Raw genomic sequence first — 13,134 nt, 5'->3', positions numbered from 1 at the left:
CGGCCGGGCCGGGCCGCGCCCGGGCCCCGGTGCCACAACGGCTGGTAAGATGTAACGGACAGTTGGAAATGTAACGGTTGCAGGCACGAGGCAGATCCTCTGCCGCGCGATGGCGGGAGGAACAGAAGAGGAGGAGGGGGACGGGCAGGAGGAGGGAGAGGGAGGGAGAGGGAGGGAGGGAGAGGAAGGGATAGGTGGATGAGGTGGCATGGCCTGAGGAGATGTTCGAGTTGTGGGGGAGGAGAGGGAGAGAGAAGGTGGAACAGTGGCAAGAAGGGAGGGGAAGGGACAGCAGGAGGGGGTTTGATATGATTCAGAGCGGAAATAAGGGAGCGAGGGAGGAGATCAGAAGAGTGTTCAGAGATGTATGTAATCTAGCATGGTACGTTTGAGTTGTGGTTGAAAGGAATAGAGCAGTATACCATGCAGCGTCAGAAGATCCTTGAGTTCAGAGCAGGATCAGGAGCAGGATCAGGAGCGAATGGAGGATTTCATGGTTTCTTGTGTATAGATGGAAGCTAGACAGAGCGAGAGTCTGAGACCAACGAGTATAGATTGATCCGAACAGCCAGATGCAGCAGCAGCTGAAGAGCAAGATGCAAAGAGATCAAAGGATTCCACACGTTTACCTTGGGACGTAGATGGATGGATCTTGTATGCGTGTCGAATGGAGGAGCAATGCGAGGAGTGCTAGTACCAAGAGAGGTTTAAGTTGGGAGAGTGAAGAACACTAAGATGTGTTGGTAATTAATGAGGGGAGACAAATTTTTCAACGACTAGGAGTTTCAGTGAAGCTGAGATGGAGAGATATCAAGTCAGCGTGATTAAGCGAGGAGAAAGATTTGTGTCATAGGGAACGAATTGAATCCTTGCTAGAAGGAGACGACATCATATTTGTACCATTATTGCTTTGGGCGGATTAGTTGAACATGTACCTGAAATCTTAGATGACCGTTGGTATCTGTGATGATGACGGTGTTGGAAAGAATGGAGACTTTTCTTGAATCTCAGTGAAGTTGAACTGAACATGGAGTACTTAGCGTTCAGATTGTTTGCTTGTGACTGCCAATCAGAGCTATGATCCTCTTATGATTGAAGAGCAGACGAGTTTTTTTGTTCACCCGATTGCATCGAGAGAACTCGCTAATAACATTGAGCGTTGCTGCATGACATATCTATCTTTCTCTGTATCATTTGCGAGCTATGAGAATTGCTGGGGAATTTTCTTGGCCATGTCTGTGCCGTGACTAGCATCTCGATGTGGGAAACTGATTTCGTTCTGAACAGATGAAGCTCGTTCGTTTCTTGATGAAGCTAAATAACGAAACGGTGACGATCGAGTTGAAGAATGGTTCTGTTGTTCATGGAACCATCGTTGGTACGATCGTCATGCCCTGATGTCCAGCCCTGACCTCTTGTTTTCGTCTAGGTATTGACATGGCGATGAACACGCATCTTAAAGCTGTAAAATTAACAATGAGGAACAAGACCCCTGTCCCTCTCGAGCAGCTCTCCATCCGTGGCAGCAACATCCGCTACTACCTGCTGCCTGACAACCTCAACCTCGACACTCTGCTCGTCGAGGACGCGCCGAAGCACAAGATGGGAAAGGTGATGGCGAGGTTCCTTGGTGTGACCTCAACTCACAACCCGCAGGCCTCCGCTCCAGGACAGGGACGTGGAGGACGTGGAAGAGGAAGAGGACGTGGACGCGGACGCGGAGCTCCTCGTCGTTAAGAGGTGAATCCTCAGTCCTGCCTTGATTCGTCCTTTGCTCAACGTGCGCTGCAGATTTTGCTCGTTTTGTTGAGGCTGTGGTTATCTCGCATCTTTGTTTGGGTTCAGCGTAAATCCAGACCGACGGGCCCTCGCGGATTTCTCTTGACGTGCCAGCAGGCAGACGCTGCTTGCCTTGTATAGGTGAAACTTGCTATAAAATATATTCAAAGAGAGGATTAAAGTGCATCGCATACATGTGTGTTAAGGGAAAGGCCCCTCGGTGTCTTGTGGTTTTTACTTCTACATGTGTCATGTATCCAGAACTGCGCCAGAGAATCATGTTGAGAATTTACATGTACAGGAGGAGTGTAGCTCTGTCGATGGGCTCAGATGGTCCATGAACCAAACATTCTGATAAAGACGAAGAGACCAACGACGAGACAGGGGCAGATGAGCTGATAGGAAGTCAGAGCGACGTCCAAATCGAAACATCCATCCCTCCCTCCCTCCCTCCCTCCCTCCCTCCCTCCCTCCCTCCCTCCCTCCCTTCCCTTCCCCTTCCCGCCGTCCTCCTTTCCTTCCCGTCCTACCTTCCTTACTCCTCCCTTCCCCCTCCCCCCCTCCTCCTCCTCTCCTTCCCTCTCCTTCTCCTCCTCCCTTACCCATCGATAAGCATGAGAGAACATCTCGCTGAAGGCGGGAAAGCCCATCATGTTGCAGAACGAGTGTATCCTGAGCAAGAACGAGTGAGGGAGCCTTGTAGAGTTGAGACGAGTCGACACACAAGATAATGGTTAGGAGCTGTCCCGTGCGCAGGAACACGTAGGAAACGAAGGCCCCAAAGACTGTGGTGAAGCAGAACTTTCGACACGCGGCGGGTCAGCCTCTCATGGGCAGGGATTGACGGACCTGAAAGATGACGATGATGGCGACGTTCCTTGAGAACACAAGTCAGAGGAAACACTGCCATGACATCATTGAGCTAATTCACTTCTTCATGTGGCCCTCCAGCATTAGCTGATACCCATGGTGAACATGCGCTGATCCTGGCGTGCTCGACGTCATGGCAGGCCGTTCCCGATCGCAACGTGACGCTCACCGAAGAACAAGGGGCAGATGAAGATTGCAAGGCCAGGTTTCATCCCTGCCTCCTGCATCTCCGTCAGGAAGGGAGGGGAAACACGTGAGGTCCCTTACGAGGAGGAGCGGGAGCATGCAGGAACGAAAGACGATCTCCTCTGTGACTGGGCCAACGATGAGATTCCTGACCTGCAACAAGACAGGGATGAGGAGGGAGGGAGGGAAGCAGGGGAGGGAGGGAGAGAGGGAGGGAGGGAGGGAGGGAAGGGAGGGAGGGAGGAGGGAGGAGGGAGGGAGGGAGGGAGGGAGGTGGGGAGGGAGGAGGGAGGGAGGGCTGACCTGGGTGACCGGCATGGTCCAGGAGAACGATGAGAGCTCTTCTCTGTTCAGCATCCGTCACCCTGTTCGCATCCCACCAGCACTGAAACACCTCCAGGAGCTGTGGAGGAGCAGGTCCGTCAGGTTGAGGACCTGGTTGTCTCTGCGTCAGGGCAGGGTGGGAAGGAGGACGTCAGCACACCAGAGGCCCGAAGAACAAGGAGACGATGAGGAGGACTGGACGCCATGCGATCTGATGGAGGAGATGGAGGAGGGGGCGGATGAGGGAGGGAGGAGGAAGGAGATGGAAACAAAAGCAGACAACGGAGGAGAGAAAAGCAGAGAAGGGAGAAGGAGAAAAAGGAGAAGTGAAGAGAGCAGAGGGGGGAGGGGAGGAGGGAGGAGGGAGAAGCAATCATCAGAGCGACTGCAAGGCGAAGGCACAGGGTAAAATCTACATACAAGCGAGAAACCATCGTCGTTCTTGAGGCCGACTACCCTCAAGATCTTGTCCATGTTGCAGTTCCCTGGGCGATGAAACTCTTCAGGTGTCGAGACGTCAGCAGTCCACCTTGACCTCCATCGAGGAAGCAGCAGACAACAGCGGGGGAGAGGAGGGCGACGACGGAGACACTTGACAGCTCCGTCAGACTCGCACGCCAGCTCCTCCTACTCGTCCCCACCTGACGATCCTCTGGCGGATCGAGGTCGGGTGGTTGCGGGGAATCTTCAGCGCATCCTGAGCATGCAGACGTCACGAGGCTCCCCGGCCAGTCCAGCAGACCCGCCAGAGGTAGAGGGATGCCACGTAGCTGGTGGAGAGGAGGGAGCAGAGGGCGATGGATGACAGGAGGCTGGCTGCATGTCAGGCGCTCGTTCCACTCGTTCACATCCTCCTCCTCCAACACCTGATCTGATGCTTGTACAAGATGCTGTAACCTGCAAGACGAGGAGCTCGTGAGGAGGACGTGGGTGCACAAGAGAAGTTTCACGACCGTAAGGCCCCCACCCGTCGTCCTCGACAGCCCTAAAGTCGCCCTCCATGACCTGCCGACACAAATCATGACAAGCTCTTCGCGCTTGTGCACTCTTGTACTCATCAAGATCCGCATGTGCTCATGTTCATCAGACGAACGCCTCTTCACTCTCGTACTCACCCGCCTCTTGTCAAGCTCACCTGCTACGTCTCCTCAATGGGGATCCTCTTCCTCCTCCCTTCCCTCCTCCTCTAAGCCTGCCCTGCTATCCCGCTGCCTCCCTGCCTGCCTTCCTCTCTCCCTCTGCTTCTCCTCCCTCCACGTCCTCCACGTCCTCCACGTCCTCCACGTCCTCCACGTCCTCCACGTCCTCCACGTCCTCCTCCTCCCTCCATTGTTTCATATCGACAGATATTGACACGATTCCAGACACGATTCGCCCCCCTGTTGAGCGGGGACGAGGGCTGTGTCGGGGAATGGGAAGCGAACACAGGGGGCGAAAGGAGGAGGAGGCGGAGGGAGGAAGGAGAAAGAGGAGGAGAGAAGAAAGAAGAGGATAGAGGAGAAGGAGAAGAGGGAACAGGAGGAGGAGGACGAGAAGAGGGCATGAGAGGAGGGACGCTGTGACAGCAGCGGAGCGGAGGGGACGCTGTGACAGCAGCGGGAGCTCCGCTCCGCTCGCCTCCAACATGGCTCAGGTCGAAGCTCAACCTCTCTCCTCCTCCCCCTCGCGGGCAGACTGCTGGACATGCCGAAACTGGCGCATCTCCTTCCTGGATGCTCCTCCCAAGGTCCTGCACGTGGGGGTAGCACGGCAGATCTCGCTTCAGCTCGTGACGGACTTCGGAGAGAGCGTAAGTGGAGGAGGGAGGGAGGGAGGAGGAAGTGACGGGAGGATACGAGCAGGTCGTGAACGAGCTCGAAGGTCAGGGCGAGAGCAGGAGAGCTCGTGCCCGGAGAGAGCTGGAGCAGTACGTTCTCAGTGTCATGTGGGTGGAGGCTGGTTGACTGGAGGGCGAGTTGACTTCTTGGCAGGGTGGAAGCGAACGGCCTCCGAAGGCCTCAGGTCAAGACGAGCCACATGCAGGTCCAGTTGCTGGCAGACCGAGACGACAAGGAACAGATGCACGACCCTCACTTCGACGGAGGAGGATGCTTCAGGGGCTGGGTGCGGCTTCAGGTAACCGGAAGCGCCCGGGTGAGGCCGCGGGAGGGGTACAGGCTCCTGTTCACCGTGACCGACGTGCGAGCCGGGGAGGGAGGGGAGGAGGAGGCCGGGGGCACGCAGAACCCTGGAGGAGGGCTGATCATGGAGCTGGTGTCGCCTTGCATCGTCTTCGACTTCGGGGGGGAGGGGGGAGCGGGGCACCCGCAAGGAGCAAGCGCGCTGAGCAGGAGAGAGATCGTGCTACACAGGGGAGGAGGGATGGAGGCTGCAGGGGGGCAGGCAGGCAGCTCAGTCTGCTCGCTCAGGGTGATGTGCTATGAGGACCCAAAGAGCACGGGGACTGGAGGTAGCCTGTGGGACGTGGCTATGGTGATGGCAGAGTCTCTCGTAGACATACACTCGTGCTCCAGCCTCCGGGGCAGGAGGGTGCTCGAGCTTGGGGCGGGGACGGGAGTGCCGTCGGTGGTCGCCTGCTTGCTAGGGGCGGAGGTCACAGCGACCGACGTCTCTCGTGAGGCCCTGCGGCTGGCCAAGATGAACTTGAGCGAGAACGCGAGCAGAGGCTGCCGGTGGTGCTTGAGGACGCTGCGGTGGGGGGATACCATGTCAGAGGTGTTTGAGGAATCAGGAGGAGCAGGAGCAGGAGCAGGAGCAGGAGCAGGAGCAGGAGCAGGAGCAGGAGCAGGAGCAGGAGTGCGCTTGCCCGGCAATTATGAGGAATATGATTTCATTATAGCGAGCGAGTGCGTTTACAGCGAGAAGAGCATCGGACCCTTGACAAGGTAAGTGTGACTGCCCGCCCTGCTGGCGATGTCTTGTGAAAGTTTCCTTCTCTTCCCTTCCCCTCCCCTCCCCTTCCCTCCCCTCCCCTCTCCTTCCTAGTCGTGCCTCTTCTCGCATGCGACGGCTCATAGGACCTTTCAGGACTCTCGACACCCTTGCCAACGGCTCGTGCCAAGTCTTGCTGGGGTACCCGATGGTCTGCTCCTCCTCCCCACTGACTTGCTGTCCAGGTTCCGAGAGCGGGACCGCAAGGTCGAGGACTGTTTGGTAGAGATCCTCCTGCAGTCTTTCGACATATCGGAGCTTGCAAGAGAGCGGTTGCCAACGTACTGCCAGCAGGAGGACGTTCGTCTACTCAGGCTCGTCAGGACGGCAGCGGACAGAGACGTCGCGCTCTCCCCTTACGCGCGCTACCTGCTCTCACTTGCGTGAGGTCGATAGCTCCTCGTCTGAGGATTCATCATCAGAGCCAATCAGGACACACGTCTCATCATCATCTGTTATCGTCAGAGAGATTGCAGCGAGTGCTTTCAGGTCACACGTAAATCTAAATGGAAACGCGTGTGCGCTTCGCTCCGTTACTGCGATATGTCGGAAGGAACTTTTACTCGAGTCTCCTGTCCTTGTCACTGATGTGCTTCCTCTCCCTCCTCCAACTTGCTGATCCTCCTCCTCCTCCTCCTCCCTCTCTTTGCATTGCTGCAGTCCTCGTTTCAGAATCTGACCAGTTATGCACATCAAGACAAGCCATGTTATCTCCTCCTCCTCCTTCCTTATTTTCCTTTGTCTTGCTGTTTTTTATTTTATATGCTCACAGTCTCGGAAACGGCCCCCCCCAACATGTCCCTGCCCTCCTCTCCCCGCGCCGCCGCCTCTCCTCCTAAATCACAAAAACATTCTCACTTGCTCCCTCTACCTTCCCCTCCCTTTCACTTCCCACTTCCGAGAAGCTCCTCGAACTTCTGAAGAGCAGCTCCTTGCCTTGCCAGCGCCTTGGAGTACTCCTCCTGTCCCCTCAGTGAGCAACAAGCCGAGCAGGCAGCATGGGGACGAACCTTGACGATCGTTCTCGCCTGCTTCTCCCACAGGAAGGGCTCGTTGACCTCGGCAACCTTCTTCGCATTCTGCACAACCTGCTCGACACTCATCAACTCCTCCTCCTCCTCCTCCTCCTCCTCCTCCTCCTACCTTGGACCAGGAGCTGAACTGCGTCAGGTTCTCCGTGGTGAACAAGGACTTGACCATTCTTGTGAATCCTCCGAACGACCTTCCGACCTGCTCGCCAGTCAGCAGATGCTCCCCTGCCGCTCCTCACGCTCGCACCTTGCCCTGCGCGCGGAACTCCCTCTCGTAAGGGTCGGACTGCGGGTAGATGATGGGGAAGAAAGGCGACTTGAGCGGATCCCCCTGCTTGAGGTTGTGGTTGCCCATGTCGGAGAAGAGAGCCTTCTTCTTCCCCTGGTACTGGGCGTCGTCGATCGCCACAGTCCCTCCCAGCACCCGACGCTTGCGCCCTCCCCAGTCTCCGTTGGGAGCTCCGTCGACCTTATGGATCGAACGAGGGTGCCAGATAAGCATGTCGCCGGGCTTCGGCCGGAACTCCACAACGTCCTCGGCGAACTGAGGGAGATCCCCGTCCTCCAGGTTCACAAACACCTCGTCCTTGCCCACGTACTCGTTCAGATGGGACCGGCGGAGGTAGACAGGAGCGCCGTAGTCAGGAGGCGTCTCGTCCAGGGTCACCCAGAACCGAAGGGCGTCGAGCTTGCCGCCATGGCCCGAGGTCAGAGGTCCGTTCTGGTTGTCCTGGTGCCACTTGAAGCCCTTGTTCGGGTTGACCATGAGGAGGTCGGTGGAGATGCGGATCTCGTGGAAACCCCTGGGGAGAGCGTCAGCAGGAGGGACAGGGGCGAGCGCAAGAGCATGAGGAGGAGAGCACATGGGGACTGGGGGGGAGCAAGGGGAGAATCTCACCTCTTGTCTCCCTCGGGGAACCATCCGCACTTGGCCATCTGCAAGGGAGTCAGCCGACGAGCCATGGGGGAGCAGCGCCTCTACCTCTCCCAGCACTGAAGCGACAGGACTATAGTACAAGAAATCAGCGAATCCTGTCCAACTACCGTCAGCCCAGCGGCATCACAAGTTGCAGGAGGAGATGCCTGTGTTGGTCGTCCACGCGGACCTCTGGATGTAGTCGTACAGGCCGGAGGCAACGCCTGCCCAACAGGTCAGCATGCGATCCATCGCCAGGAGGTGACGTCAGCATCTACCTGGAACAGCCCAGATGTGCGGGTTCTCGATCTGCCAGTCTGTGATCTGTCATGACGCAGGTCAGTCAGTCGACGCCGGGCAGCCATCGGCGGGGCCTCACCGCTCGGAGGTACTCCACCCACTTCTCGTCGAGCACTCCCGGGATGTGAACGACGCCGTCGCGGTAGAGCGTCTCCAGGTGCTCCTTTGTCACGGCGTTGGTTGGCTCGGGAGGCTGTTGCGGTCGTTACATCGCCGTCACCCTCCTCGCTCTCGCTCTACCTGCCCAGGGATCGCTTTGATCGGCAGGGGGATGCCCGGATCCTGCTGTCCCCACGCGTACTTAGTGAGGAGATCAACGAGTCCCACAGGAGGCCTGTGTCCACACCATCAGTCCCTCCTTCCCATGCCATGGCGACGAGCTCACCTGGTGTTGCTCGGAGCCGTCTGCGTCATGGTAGCGTGCCTCGAGGTCGACAACCTGGCGCGTCGCAGAGTGGGCCTGAAGCATCCGCGTCATCGTACGCCTCGCACAGCGACATGCATCTGACCTCGCAAGCCCCTGGTGGAAGGCCCCGGTGTGCGAGAAGGCATCGATGCCCGAGATGCACAGAGCGGACACCACCAGCAATGGCGTTCTGAAGAATCCACACATAGTGAACTCGGCCGTTCAGCAACAAAGCTCCTTCTTGCTAGGCTGTGTGGCAGAGAGGGAGTTTTGACTGAGAACCTGAAGATCACAGAACGTGTCAGAAGACGCAGCACAGGGTAAAGCTAAGCATCGCATCATGCTGTCGTCCAACAAACTGAGCAGCTAGACCTGTTACTTTCTACTCGCGCTCAAGTCGAAAACTCATTCCTCTCTCGACATCAACGCGTCTCTCCTGCCATCAGTGCAATGGCATGGCATGGCACACGCAAGACGCTGACGGGGAACCTTGTATGAATCCACAATGACAACTAGGATTGAGCTCAGAGGCGGATGAAAAGTGTAGAGGAGCAATGAAGCAGCGATAGGTGGTTTGGAGGGAGCAGGGAAGGAGTCAGGTTATAAAACTAAGTCGATGTCATCCATGCTAGCTGGCAGCATCGGGGTGGAACATGGAGAGGTAGGATGCGGTAGGACGTGGTGTAGGGGTAGGAGGTTGTCGACCCAGACAAGGGGGTGGAAGAGAAGAGGAGGGGGTGGGAGTCGATGGCAGGAGAGGATAGAGGGTGAGGAGTGAAGGCAGATGGTCCGGAGGGTGTTGGGGGTGGGGGTAGAAGCATCTGGGGAGGTCGGGGAGGGGTGCGGAGCCATGAAGGGCGGGGGGGCAGTGCGAAAGAGGAGGATAAAGATCCATGGGACGAAGGTTCAGTCCAGTGACGGGGGTTGGGGTGGTGTGCATGATTTGATAGGGTGGGGTGATTGGGGAGATCTGTATGGGTAGGGTCCATAGAATTTAGTGAATGGGTCTGGGTAGGGTAACGAAGGGTGGGTAGTGAGTTTGTACTCGGAGTGGGTACAACACTCTTTGTTCATGGGGTAGGGGTACAATTTCATGGTGAAAAGCCTTGATAGACCCGTACTTTTACTGGGAATACAATGGGTAGAGAACTACTCGTTGTGACTGTTGTGAGTACCCCCCTTCTGCTAGATGAAAATACAACAGTGGGGGTGGAGAGAAAGCTAAGGTGAGGCTCAACCATCAGCACTGGGGTAGTCCTTGGAGTTTATGGGGTAGGGTTGAGCGATGTAGGGTGGGTCCTTCTGTGGGTGCTATGATCCTGTAATGATTAGGGAACTCATTGGTAGGGTACTTCCAAAGGGGGTGGACACAAGAAAGGATGGGTCTAGAAGGAAGTTCGGGGAAATCCTGTGGTGGGGTACAGAAGAAATATCCTCAAGAGGGGTTAAAATTGGTCAGATGTACGGGTGATCAATTTCCCCTCTTGGGTCGGGTAGGAAAGGGTGGGTACGATATTGCTTTGGTGCTGGGGGTAGGGTACCACGTACCCAAGGGGGTTGGGGTAGTCGGGGTAGTCTTGATCGGGGTGGAGAATTGTGACTGCGGGGAAGGCATGACGCCTTTCCTGTTTTAAAAACGATTTTAAGAATTGGTTATTCTGGTACAATTTTAAAAGCCGATGATAGGGAGGAAACTTGTAAGAGGTAAAACAAGTTGGTACAGAAGAGTTATAGAGTCAGGGATCCCAGGATTGTACAGGATTCTGTTCGAGTTTAAAAATGTTATTCAGTGATATAGTATAATATGTTCAGAAATCTTGGTACCATAAAAATATTAAAACTATTTTTGTTTTTGTTTGGGAAAGTTGAGTATCACAGAATGAGTGCATGAAAGTTTGAAATATCATCACGAAAATACATTATGTATACTGAAAATACCCAATAAATTGGGATTCCAATTTTTAGGGAGGGTGAAAAGAGGGGGTGGTACACCCGGTTGATCCACTTTTTCATTGCGACTTATCATTGGACCCCACCCCCTTCCCAACTCGTTCCTTGCAAGGTTCCTAACATGGGGTGGGGGTAGCCAGTCCCTTTTACGAAGAAACGGGGTGTTGATCCGTAATTCATCACTGAGGTGGGATGATATTCTGAGAAGGGTAGGTACTTTTCAGATTAAGAGAGGGTAGAGGTACTGCTTGCTAGTGGGTGGGGGTGATCGGCAAACCTGACTTCATTTGCGACATGGGATACGTGCTACATAAGCGACCGCAGGGGTGGAGGCTAGATGAACCAAAAATGGGGGGTAGGGTAAGTGGAGGGTTACGGACAAGGGGTCATCATTCCATAGGTGGGTCAGCCTACAGTGTTAAAACAGCTATTGTAAAGGTGCCACCGGTGTAATTAATACCTTCCACACACATGAGGAGGGGTGGGTGATTATATAACTGGGTTTTATGTACCCCAATTGCATTTGCGACCCATACACCAGCAGACCATGATCGCCAACCCCCACCCCCAGAAGTTCATAGGATATGACCCCTGTTGGCAAAAATGGCCCTCGTGATCGGTCACGCGGAACTCTTGCAGTAAAGCGGCACCGATTAGTAGTAAAACGCAAAGGTGATTGTACACTTCCCCGGCGGCCCGGCCCGGCGGCCCGGCCCGGTTCGGAGACCATTACTCAGTCACTGGCCACGACGATACCGGGCCCGGCATCCTGGGAACATGGGCCGCCATGCTAGGACGGAGCGAATCAAGTTCAAAGATGAAGAGGAGGCGGCGAGGAGGGGCAGAGACAGGGAGCAGGTGAACGAAGGTGATGCAACGATGCCGTCTCGATGGTCTGAACGGCATGCTGGGTGTGAGAGGGAGGAGGCTGCTGAGGTGTGATGCTATTGGATGTCTTGATGATATCTTCAGAGCGCACCCGATCAGTGTGTTAATCACATTCCAATGAATTGCGGGACATGCACTGATTTTGATTCTCCACTTCGATTTCTCCTTGCGGCCAGACGTGAGCACTGACCTGACGTGTCCAGAATGCCTGAGAGACTTGGCGGCGATCTTTCCATGTACCTGCGCTGATCAAGCTGAGTATGCTTGCTCATGCTCTGACATTGACTACAGCGGTTGATGTCGACATCCTAAATTCAGTTCTGCAGTCAACAGAATGGAATGTGAGCGATGCAATGAGATAAGCTTTTGATGTAGATGAGAGTGGGAATAATGTTGCGGGCAATGCCATGAGACGAGATCTTGTTCGATCATGATCAGGATCGTGATGGCCACGATAAGATGCGGATAAAGTTGTACATCTTGTTGCTAATCCAGATGGTGATATTCGAGAACGAAGACGAGAAGAATCAGAACGATGATTAGAGTCTTGATGCGTTGATATCATGGTTGAGATGATGACGATGGAGATGCAGTTGCAGCTGTTCTTGTCGATAGTTGGCGGTGATGTTGCCATGACGACCTTTGGTTGCTGTCAGGTCGAAAGGGCTGCAAACATCCTAATGGAGATGACGATTGAGCCGAGGTACGATCTGTGAAGTAGAACCCGCAAGGTTGAAAATTCTCTCTCGTCCCTTCTAGCAGCGCCAACCCTCACCACGAGCAAGAGGAGGCTGCTGGTCCCGCCTCACAAGTGCCATCGTCGAGGTCCGGGGAGTGCCTTGCACGCTACTGGGCATGACTGTGTGGCAGGGTATGCCCGTTCGAGCTGCTGTCCTACGATCTGTTCTGTAAACTGCTCGCATACTTTCGTGTTCCGGACCTGTTGGTACTGCTCTGAGGACGAGGGAGAGGAGGAGGCGATGGGGAGGGGAGGGTTGGAGGAGAATGAGAGGCTACGACTGATGATCGCGCTTCAAGATTTGCTCGTTCTGCTGTCGGAACTGGAGGGAGGTCATTCAGAACATCCTAGGTGAGAGGCACCTGGAATGTTTGATGGACGATGACGGGCGGCTGCTACAGAGAATGTGCAGAACGTAGACATCACAAGCGATCACGAGAAGGCAAGCGCCCATCCTTTCCTCTCCGTCCGCCTCCTCGCTCATCCCTGCCCTCCCCCAGTTCAACATGGCCCTGCTGAGAAACTGCAAGCGGTGAAACTTACTGCCTGATCGCGGCTGCTGCCTGTGGGAAGTTAACGGAGCGGGCAGAGCGACGAGCATCAAGATCAGGGGCTCGTTCAGCTCGTTCCTGCGCCTTCGCAGCCTGCCCTGTCTGGGGGGTGAGCGCAGGATGAAGTCTTGAAGGGAGATGACGGTGCTGTAGGTGGGAGACAAACTCCGACTTTGAGGACCCTCAAGCTTGTGGTGATGATGATACCATATCCCCCTCCTCCCTCTCGCTCTCGCTTCTGCCCGTTCTCCTCCTCCTCCTCC

The 13,134-nt window shown here is 55.4% G+C and overlaps 4 protein-coding genes across 4 annotated transcripts; 2 read left to right on the top strand and 2 right to left on the bottom strand.

The window, feature by feature from the left end:
* Positions 1-1,287: 1,287 nt before the first annotated feature.
* GUITHDRAFT_151418 (hypothetical protein) lies at positions 1,288-1,846 on the top strand (the record flags this gene model as incomplete). Its single annotated transcript, XM_005836557.1, has 4 exons — positions 1,288-1,378; positions 1,430-1,611; positions 1,657-1,737; positions 1,792-1,846. 3 exons carry the CDS (start codon positions 1,288-1,290, stop codon positions 1,735-1,737), a joined length of 354 nt encoding a protein of 117 aa, XP_005836614.1. The 3' UTR covers positions 1,792-1,846.
* Positions 1,847-2,105: 259 nt separating this feature from the next.
* Positions 2,106-4,497, bottom strand: GUITHDRAFT_104593 (hypothetical protein; the record flags this gene model as incomplete). Its single annotated transcript, XM_005836556.1, has 15 exons — positions 2,106-2,174; positions 2,382-2,451; positions 2,504-2,580; positions 2,629-2,656; positions 2,711-2,765; positions 2,819-2,870; positions 2,917-2,988; positions 3,200-3,270; positions 3,591-3,644; positions 3,689-3,750; positions 3,801-3,856; positions 3,902-3,971; positions 4,026-4,056; positions 4,113-4,164; positions 4,417-4,497. The coding sequence occupies 15 exons, from the start codon at positions 4,495-4,497 to the stop codon at positions 2,106-2,108; spliced, it is 900 nt and encodes a 299-aa protein (XP_005836613.1).
* Positions 4,498-4,783: 286 nt separating this feature from the next.
* On the top strand, positions 4,784-6,477 carry GUITHDRAFT_104592 (hypothetical protein; the record flags this gene model as incomplete). The annotated part of the gene is made up of 6 exons (XM_005836555.1): positions 4,784-4,948; positions 5,001-5,083; positions 5,130-6,044; positions 6,187-6,231; positions 6,276-6,362; positions 6,405-6,477. The coding sequence occupies 6 exons, from the start codon at positions 4,784-4,786 to the stop codon at positions 6,475-6,477; spliced, it is 1,368 nt and encodes a 455-aa protein (XP_005836612.1).
* Positions 6,478-6,830: 353 nt separating this feature from the next.
* GUITHDRAFT_93254 (hypothetical protein) lies at positions 6,831-9,027 on the bottom strand. Its single transcript, XM_005836554.1, has 12 exons — positions 8,847-9,027; positions 8,723-8,797; positions 8,578-8,671; positions 8,417-8,530; positions 8,316-8,361; positions 8,205-8,261; positions 8,104-8,153; positions 8,020-8,057; positions 7,369-7,924; positions 7,234-7,320; positions 7,101-7,178; positions 6,831-7,052 (listed from the first exon to the last, which is right to left on the bottom strand). Exons 1-12 carry the CDS (start codon positions 8,948-8,950, stop codon positions 6,975-6,977), a joined length of 1,377 nt encoding a protein of 458 aa, XP_005836611.1. The 5' UTR covers positions 8,951-9,027; the 3' UTR covers positions 6,831-6,974.
* Between the last annotated feature and the right edge of the window lie 4,107 nt (positions 9,028-13,134).

Source organism: Guillardia theta (assembly GCF_000315625.1).
Source record: "Guillardia theta CCMP2712 unplaced genomic scaffold GUITHscaffold_17, whole genome shotgun sequence".
Taxonomy (NCBI): Eukaryota; class Cryptophyceae; order Pyrenomonadales; family Geminigeraceae; genus Guillardia; species Guillardia theta.
The sequence above is the reverse complement of the archived record's forward strand: the minus strand, read 5'-3'. Positions and strand labels throughout refer to the sequence as shown.

Bases quoted from the DNA above. Each gene is read 5' to 3' on its own strand.
- GUITHDRAFT_93254 (XM_005836554.1), bottom strand. From the start codon at position 8,950: ATGTGTGGATTCTTCAGAACGCCATTGCTGGTGGTGTCCGCTCTGTGC. The intron at 8,362-8,416 runs GTGAGGCCCCGC...GCGTCATGACAG, and splicing joins GGGTGGAGTACCTCCGAGCG to ATCACAGACTGGCAGATCGA. The intron at 7,179-7,233 runs GTAGGAGGAGGA...AGTGTCGAGCAG, and splicing joins AGTTCAGCTCCTGGTCCAAG to GTTGTGCAGAATGCGAAGAA.